This window comes from Brachyistius frenatus, unplaced genomic scaffold (genome assembly GCF_029030835.1).
Source record: "Brachyistius frenatus isolate BFR_SWC_R1_liver_20210118 unplaced genomic scaffold, ASM2903083v1 Contig_266, whole genome shotgun sequence".
In the NCBI taxonomy this organism is placed as follows: domain Eukaryota; kingdom Metazoa; phylum Chordata; class Actinopteri; family Embiotocidae; genus Brachyistius; species Brachyistius frenatus.
Genome location: NW_027210865.1, coordinates 467,976 through 477,168, shown reverse-complemented (window position 1 = coordinate 477,168; position 9,193 = coordinate 467,976). Strand labels below are relative to the sequence as shown.

The following is a 9,193-nucleotide window of genomic DNA, read 5'->3' as shown; positions in this document are numbered from 1 at the left end:
ATTTTTTATTTATACTTGTAGTAGGTCCGTGGTGTACATTTATTCTAAGTAGTGTATTATAATAATATCGTATTGCCTTTATATTGCATGTTTTTACTATAAATACATTTCCTGATGTTTCAGAGTTTGGAGGCTTTGGCTCTGTGCGGCAAGATCGAGATAGAAATCAAGATCAACCATGAGGGAGAGGTGAACCGTGCCCGCTACATGCCCCAGAACCCCTGCATCATCGCCACGAAGACCCCCACCTCAGACGTGCTGGTGTTTGACTACACCAAGCATCCCTCCCAGCCAGGTACATAGATCAAACACGGGACAAGGCACTGCTGAAGGTCACGTGTGGTTGACGACCTTATGGAGGGGGGTGGAGTAATTGTACCTTTTTTTATTTTTATTTTTTACAACTAGTGAAAAGTATTGAAAAATACTTAATGCATTATATTCTCCTCAAAAGCTTCTGGAGAGTGTCGTCCTGATCTGCGTCTCAGAGGCCATCAGAAAGAAGGCTATGGTCTGTCCTGGAATCCAAATCTGTCCGGCTCGCTCCTTAGTGCCTCAGATGACCATGTAAGCAAAAGTTATTGCTTCCCATATTTTGGGAGTTTTATTTCATCTGTAAAAAAAAAAAATTGTGCAAATACTTATAACTATAAACCCATGATGCATATAAGAAATGTGCAAATGTGTTATTTTTTTAATCTCTCATCATTCCTTAATCTTCAGACAATCTGTCTGTGGGACATAAGTGCTGTGCCAAAGGAGGGCAAGATAGTGGATGCAAAGACGATCTTCACGGGTCATACCGCCGTGGTGGAGGACGTATCTTGGCACCTGCTTCACGAGTCCCTCTTTGGATCTGTAGCCGATGACCAGAGACTTATGATGTAAGAATCTCAATGAAAAGTCAAATCTAACTGTCGATTCACCTGAAAAGTTTTGTGATTTTTGCACCGTTGTCTGTTATATTATAAATACTGCAAAAGGATGACCATCATTCTGCCTCTTTTCACTTCAGTTGGGACACTCGTTCAAACAATACCTCCAAACCCAGTCACGCTGTTGATGCCCACACAGCCGAGGTCAACTGTTTGTCATTTAACCCTTACAGCGAGTTCATCCTTGCCTCCGGCTCAGCAGACAAGGTAACGCAACATTTCACCACATCTCATTTGTCACCATTCGGTTTAATTAACAGCGTGTCTTTTAACTGTGATATCATGTGCGATATACAGTGAACCCTCGTTTTCGCGGGGGTTACGTTCCAAATAGAAACCGTGATAGGTGAAATCCGTGAAGTAGTAACCTTTATTTTTTTTTTACAATTATTATACAATGAAATACTCCATAATACATTGAAACCAAAGAACAAAACCTTTTTACAGGCCCAAGCATTTGTTTAACAAATAAAAGTACTGTATAAATGTTTTTTTTACAAATAACTACTGTACTGTAAAATAATAATTTTAATCATCAATACGAACTGAAGGCTTCAAATTGCTGAGATCGGCACCGCCCCACTGCGACCCGAGTCATTGGATTAGAACGGGAGGAAATGAAAAATGATTATGAAAACAAATACAAAGTACAGTCGGACAAATAGTGACTCGTGTATTTCACTGCTCTTCTGACTGAGCCGCTGCATCCTGACTCCGCTCTGCAGCGGTTCTTTCTTCTAAAGCCGGCGGTGCAGGTGTGGTTTTGAAATTTGAAATTTGAAACTTGAAACTTGAAATTGCAAGAGAATTTGCAAACTTAAATTTGGCAAGCTGTTTTACGTACGTGTACATATTAAACCGCAACGTTATTGACAAACAGGTAGAGAAGAAGCGGAGAGACTGTTTAGCCAATCAGAATGCAGAACACGATGCACGATGCAAATCCGTGAAGCAGCGAGACCGTGGAAGGTGAACCGCGTTATAGCGAGGGGTCACTGTACATGAATACTGATGATATTGTTGCTGTTCTGTAACTACAGTGTTAAAGTGAAGAAACCAGCAGGTATATGTAATATCTCTCCTCTGCTCACAGACTGTGGCTCTTTGGGATTTGAGAAACCTGAAACTGAAGCTGCATTCCTTTGAGTCACACAAGGATGAGATCTTTCAGGTAAGATATTTATCATGAATGAAATAAGAATAGAAGGATATCTTGTCAAAACATGTTTGGTCATTTAAAAGACGGCAGAATAAACTGGATCACAGCGATGTAATAATACGTTGTAATCTGTTGAGTTTGAGATTTGTGTCTGGTTGTTTCAGGTTCAGTGGTCCCCTCATAATGAAACAATACTGGCATCCAGTGGAACAGACCGTCGCCTCAACGTCTGGGACCTCAGGTATACAATTGAACATTTTACCTCCCGTGTTATCTTGTTTATCGGCCCGTGAACGGAGCATTTCGCCCACAACTCTCAGCTTTGCTCACTTTATTCTCCTGGTCTTTTTTTTTTTTTTTTTTTAATTTAGGGGTTTTCCTCATACTAATTAAACCTGTTTAGAGAGTACAGACAAAATTTGAAGATGAGATAATGTGTTGTAGTGCTGTCATTTCTTTTATTGGAAATATGGCTTCTGAAAAACACTATTGAAGACACTTCACTTCTGAAACGCTCTCATTGGACGTTTGAAACGCGACACAATCGTGACCTAGTTGCAGCTGCCTCCAGTGGACATGTGGAGTTAGTCGAACTGTAACAATGTTCATCACCAAGTCAAACTTTGATGTCCTTTTGTAGTAAAATTGGAGAGGAGCAGTCACCAGAGGATGCTGAGGATGGCCCGCCTGAGCTACTGGTGAGTCTCATTGAAGTCTGCAGAAGTGTCTCTTATATTTCCATCACTGTCTTGTGGCGATATACAACAAAAACAGTGGCTTTTCTTCTTGTTTCTATAGTTCATCCATGGAGGCCACACAGCCAAGATCTCTGACTTTTCTTGGAACCCCAACGAGCCGTGGGTCATCTGCTCCGTGTCTGAAGACAACATCATGCAAGTCTGGCAAATGGTAAGAGATCTGTGACCACATTTGACTAAAGTATGTTAGCTATTAACAGTCAGAGATCCTCTGCCTGATATAATACAGTGGGAATTAGTTTCCCCATGTTAGAGTTACAGACAGCAGGCAAATCTGCAGTCAAGATCCCATGTTTTTTTACCTCAAAAAGAATGTGTGACTGGGGCAAGCTTTATCTGTGATGATGATATGACAAAATTCTGCAAAATATTTGATTCATTTTAAGAAATAACACATCATTTCAACAAAACGTGTGTTATAGTTTTATACGTCACTGTTTGCTTTCAAATATTCAGTAAAAAAAAACAAATATTTTTGTGGTTTGTTGTACCTCTGATGTTTTGAAATCACTTCCACACTGCTGAAGTTGTTTTCCTTTATGAAACTAATTCCTCCACCGTGGAGCCGCTTTCAGCCGTGCTTGTGGTTGCTGTGCGTAAATTGCGCATCTAACATAGGTCATACCGTTGCGCCGTGTGGAACATTATCACGTTTAAATTTGATTTAACAATCGGATATGGTACGCCCTTTTGTCAGCGCAAGCAACAATAAATTTGCGGGAAAAAGCCGTGTGATGAGAGTTTCTGACCCTCCGGCTAACCACTAAGGAGAAACTCTCAGTCAAGAACATTTTTTTCTTGAACATTTGGAGTGATTCAGTCAGGGCAGAGCGAGACAGAAGACACTAAATGGTGAGAATGGTAAGTGTACTAACCCATTTGTGTGTTTGTATTCTTCTACAATTTGTAATAGTTTTTAATATGACTAAAACGTATCTCTTTCCTGTTGAATTGAACTGTCATAAATGTGAGAAAAGCAGCTAGACCTGACGGAGTGGGTTAAATATGCCTCTTTAAGAGCTTAGTCTTTTTTCTGCTTCTGAATTTTAAAACATGTCACTCATGAAGATGTCAACAATGTGACAGTATGTGGATGAGTGACTGACACTGACTCTTCTTTTAGGCTGAGAACATCTACAATGATGAAGATCCTGAGGGTTCAACAGACCCTGAAGCCACAGCGTAACATTTACCTCATCACAAGCCGTCACCTCAGTGCTTCCACGCAGCTGCTTCTTCCATCTGCTCTACTTTACCATCGGGACACTGTACGCCGCAAGTAACTGTAAATAGCAGAAAGAGGGTAACCATGTGGAGCGCTGAAATATTCAAAGTGAGGAACGCTCCTTTCAGTAATTTACTACATGAACAATCTCATCCATGTTTTTTGCAGTGCACCTAAAATATATATTTTTGTAATCGAATTGGCTCTCCATTACACTGACACAGTTTATCACAATTCTTTTTCAATAAAAATAAAATGGTTTTCCAGAACTTGTGGTTGTGATCATACTGACAGCCCACACTAATTCACATTAATCTGCTGTTATAGTATAAATGACTCCTTCTGCACATGTTGGAAATATTTCTGGAAAAAAAATAAATGTAATCCAGCATTTGACACGCAGTCCTCAGCAGACTGACGGCTCCTGTGACTTTGCTGGAGACGTTTCTTTGAAGGCTGTGTTCCTTTTATTGCTTCAGTCTGGTCACCACCAAGCTGTTCTGGACACCGATTTCCTCACCAGCTGTTTTTTTGTGTGTTTTTTTTTTTTCAATGAAATTAGACTGAATCTGTGTTTGATATTTGTGGTGTCACTTTCCCTCACGTCAGTCATACATAAATCATCGAAATGTCGTGTAGATTAGTGGTTGAATTTGTTTCCGTGTTCAATATTTTGCATTTGTAAAGTGAGTGCATTCTTAATAAAAATGTCTTTACTCAGTCTTTTGAACTACCTCGTGTATCGTCAACATTTCCATGTAAAAGCTGTTAGCATATTATTAATAGAATCAGCATCTTGTTAATCTTGGAAGTATTTTTAAACAATCTTTAATAATCCTCGGTGAAATAGTTTGTGATACCTCATCACACATGGCCGAGACCTTTGTAAGTGTCTGCTGTGACGTCTTGGCTCTCCGTTCTCCCGAGCTTACTCTCACTCTATTACTCTGCGTCCAACTGTTTAGATCTTCAGACATGTTGCCCATATAAGTACATAAAGCCCTCTCTGCTCTTTAGAGACAGATATTAACATCACTCACACCGAATACAAGGAACACCAGGTCTTTATTCATAGCGAAAACCTTTCTACAAGCTGCAGTCTATTAAATCATTACGGACTCTTCTAAAAAAAAAAAAAAAATCTCACTCTTTATGTCGTTTTTTTTAACAACAACGTGTCTATATGTATAAAGTGCATTCATCGACCCTTTGGAGATCACTATGCTGCAGATAAGAAATAATGAATTATGTTTTCTCCTCATGGTCACACTTGTTATGGTCCTCAATGGCGGCCCTGTAAGAAAAAACAGTTCAGTTATAGTTCTTGCCTCAAAGGTTTTCAGGTGTGGTGAACACTAGATGATTAAATTACCTGTAAAGCATGAGCTGCTTGGTAAGGCTGTCTCTCATCTCTTCTATCTCTTTGGTTTTTCTCTTCTGAATCTTTAGCTCCATCTTCAGCTCTTTGCTGCTTTCCTCCAGAAAATACACCGTCTCCTGAAGGACAGTGTTTCATGCATCTAGGTGACTTATCTGGAAGCACAGTTTAGAAACAGTCTGTCATTTCTTAAGCTTCCCCGACTAACCTTGTACTGTCCAATGTCCTCTCTTCTATGTATGTAAATTAGTTTGAGTTTCTCCTCCAAGCAAGCCATCTCCAGCTTCAGCTTTTGCATCTCCTCTTTAAGAGGTCCCAGCTGGGCCTTCAGCTCTTGGGCCTGCTCTTTGGCTTTCACCTGGGCACCGACTGCTGCCTCTCTCCTCTTCAGCAACGCCAGCAAAATGGGTTCGTACCTGGAAGTGCAAACCGTTGAAGGTTAAACGGCGAAAATATTGTATCATTGGTTCTTTAGGCCTGAAAATCAGATACCAACAAATGCTCTTATGTTAAGTGTGAAAAGGTCAAAGTTACTCTCATGAATAAGTCTTCTAAAAACAGGAATTTCATGCAAAAACAGTACTAGATGTTGCGGGTACCTGTCCTCCAGTGCTTTCAGCCCACCCTGCAGATACTGCTGGATGTCCCCACACGAGTGCCTCCTGCACTCGGTCAGCTCCTCCTGAGTGTTGGAGGTCAGACTGGAGCGCTGCGCATGAAGCGCTGCTCGCAGGTCTAAGAGCTGTTGCTGCTGGGCTGACCTGAGCTGACAGCCCTCTTCTGTCAGCTGGAGCACCAGGGAGTTCAGCTTCTCCTGGAGGATGGGAGGAAAGACATTCGTATGTGGAGGTTTTCTTCGCAGTGTGACGCACAGATGAAGATTTTTCTTCTCGAGGGTCTTACCTCTTCTCTCTTGTGCAGCTCCACCTCCTGGCGCTGGTTGTTCAGAGCGGCCTGACTGTAGGCACAGTCCCTCAACATTGCAAACAGCCTCCTCTTCAGCTTCCTGAGCTCTTCTTGCAGCCCCTGTCTCTCCAGGTTCACCTTCCACATCTTCCTCTCCTCCTCTGCCCTCTCCTCCATGAGGCTCTGGATCTCCCTCTTCCTCTCCTCCCTTCTTGCCTCCTTCTCCCTCTTCAGTACGTTCATCAGCTCTGCCACTTTGCTGTCAATCTGCTCCTCACTCTTCTCTTCCTCCTCACTCATCTCCTCTCCTTCCTCTCTGCCTTTTTGCCCTCTCAGCTGCAGCACCTCCACCAGCAGCTCCTTCCTTTTCTTCTCTAACTGCTGCACCTCCTCTATGCAGTCCTCCATGTGAGACCCCAATGCCCCTAATTCATTCTCGCCAGATCCCAGATCATTTGTGTCCATCTGAAGGTCATGTCCCTCTTCAGATTCAGTGTCATCTACTTCAATCCCAGTTACATCTCCCTTTGTTTCTGTGTCTTTATTAAACATTTGTCCTGTCACTGTCCCCTCACAGTACATTTGATCCTTTTCTCTACCATCTAATTGCATTGGTGACCCTGGAAACCTGAACTGCAGATCGAGGACCTCATGATCTGTGTTGAAATTACCTTCCTGTCTTGCCACTGAGAACCTTCCCATGTTGTCACAGCCGGGCGAAGGGTTTTGTTGGCTCCCATTAGTTGATAAACCCACTGTCATTGTGTTCCCGCTGTCCTTAGAAACTTCATCTCCTTCCACATGTTGACCAGCCCATGATTCTACTTGCATTGTCTGAGGCTCCAACTTCAATGGCCTCTCTTGCTGGATTGGCACCAGTGTTGTGCCCCTGTAATGATGAGGACTCTTACTGATGTGCACATATTCTTGGCTGTCATCGGTCGCCCAGTCTTGGGGCTCAAAGTCCATGCCAGCCTCTTCCATACAGCTCTCCAGCATGGCCAACATCCCCACCAGCTGGCCTTCGTACTCCACCATGGTTTCACTCAGTTTGCTACCTGCCGAGGTGAGAGGCATATCTGTCTGTCGGGACACTTCTGCGGTCGCTCCACACCTGCTGATGCTTTGCGACTGGTCTTGTGCCGGCCGGTCCTCTATTCCAGCCCTGTCCATATGTGTGTCAATGTAGCTGGTGGAAAGATATGCTTGGTGAGGTAAACTTGTTCCTACGTAGCTTTCCATTTCAACTTCCTCTTTGGCCTGACTCGATTCGCTCAGACTGGTTTCGCTGTAACCTGGTGTGTAGTCGGAGCCAAAGGGAATACCAGTGAGGTCCTCGCAGCTCTTCAGTAACTCATCCATCTCCTGCAGGTGTGGCTTTATTGAAGCTGATTGTTTTAGTTGTTGTCCTGTGAAGGTGAGTCCAGATAGGTTTGTGCGGCGCTCTCTTTGTCCCATAAGCATTCTGTCTGGATCCCCTTCCTCTTCTTTGATGAAGAGCGGCTCGCACCCAGTTGAGGGAACGCTACCAGCCAGGTTTTCCATTGCTTTAGCCTGATTCTTCTCGCCTGTTTCGATGTAGAAGTCTTCTTTATACCCGCCTCATTCCTTGACAGAAGCACAGGAATATATTAGACCGCCTTGCTGATGCACATGCAGGCTGGTAGCTGTCGAAGTTGGCATCATGTGGCATGTCACAAATACTAAGCCTGGCCTGCATTGACAACATGTCTGCGTAAGTGTTGAGTTCATATTTTGGCCGGGCTTGTAAGTTATGCCGATGTCATTGGCACATGTGGACATGTAGAGCAGAGCAGGCACAGTTTAGCAGAGGGTATGCTACTGACAGCTGTCCCTTCAGGCTCGATGCCCGGTCACTAAAGTCACTGCCCGGCAACGGTCAGACAGACACACACCTCAGACAAGCCTACTTATGTATTCACATGGATTGCACAACACTGCTAATATCGACACATACCAACAAGTGCCAATGCACAGATTACATTAGCAAGCAGATAATCATAACATGTCATTGTGCCTGCCGACGGATGGCCATTTGCACCCTTTTCCCAGCGGGTTTATAATGCAGCTGTAATATTACCCTTTGTTGTGTTTGCCAAGACTGGCCAGAGACTCCCCGACAGTAGATTGATCAAATTGACCCAAAAGTATCATCAGACTGAGATTTGTAATGGCGAAAGTTCACGGAAGACAAGTGTGACATTCATGTGATATTCTAGCTGCTGTTCACTGACCAGAAACTCCTCCAAAAAAAAATCTAAGATACAGCTCTTGTGTTTATATGAATCTAGGTCAGTCAGTAGACAAACTGTTGAGTGACTGTACATTTTAGAAGCCAGCCAGTCCTCTCTCACTTTGACTTTGCATGGCTGACTAAAGCTCTTGGGAAGAACATGACAGTGACCAGCTGTCTGGCTGCAGGACAGGCGTTGGCACAAGGCACATTCCTTTAGAGCTCCGCCACCCAGAGAAAGCACTGGCCTACATTTTATGACCATCCTAAACATAAACGTTTCTTCTTCAGTTAAGAAATAACAACATTTAAAAAGCCCTTTCTTGATAATGGATCTATGGACGTAGTTACTTAAACCTAGGAGGTACATGGAGGATTTTTGTGAATAATTTGTGCAGATTTGAAAAGTATCAAGTACATTTATACACCAAACTATCAAACATCAACGCCAAATGTACCTGAACTTACCTGTCAGCATCTGTCCCTGTTTTCTCTGTCCTTGTGCTTTATCCTGAGGATGAATAGCTTGACCAAAGTTGTGGTTCAGACGTACAAAGCAAAGTGAGTGGCAAAGAATG

The 9,193-nt window shown here is 43.0% G+C and overlaps 2 protein-coding genes across 3 annotated transcripts; one reads left to right on the top strand and one right to left on the bottom strand.

The window, feature by feature from the left end:
• Positions 1-123: 123 nt before the first annotated feature.
• On the top strand, positions 124-4,800 carry rbbp4 (retinoblastoma binding protein 4; the record flags this gene model as incomplete). The annotated part of the gene is given in 10 exon segments (XM_069721488.1): positions 124-145; positions 147-295; positions 455-567; positions 724-884; positions 1,016-1,142; positions 2,029-2,106; positions 2,259-2,335; positions 2,735-2,792; positions 2,893-3,003; positions 3,976-4,800. Coding segments are annotated over 10 exon segments (959 nt in total), but the record flags the coding sequence as incomplete, so codon positions are not given.
• Positions 4,801-5,123: 323 nt separating this feature from the next.
• Positions 5,124-9,193, bottom strand: sync (syncoilin, intermediate filament protein). 2 transcript variants are annotated; one of them, XM_069721498.1, is made up of 6 exons: positions 9,074-9,193; positions 6,359-7,969; positions 6,055-6,269; positions 5,664-5,871; positions 5,450-5,574; positions 5,124-5,371 (listed from the first exon to the last, which is right to left on the bottom strand). In XM_069721498.1, the coding sequence occupies exons 2-6, from the start codon at positions 7,904-7,906 to the stop codon at positions 5,323-5,325; spliced, it is 2,145 nt and encodes a 714-aa protein (XP_069577599.1). In that variant the 5' UTR covers positions 7,907-7,969; positions 9,074-9,193; the 3' UTR covers positions 5,124-5,322. The 2 variants fall into 2 exon arrangements, with proteins under 2 accessions (XP_069577599.1, XP_069577598.1); XM_069721497.1 differs by having other exon boundaries at positions 9,084-9,193.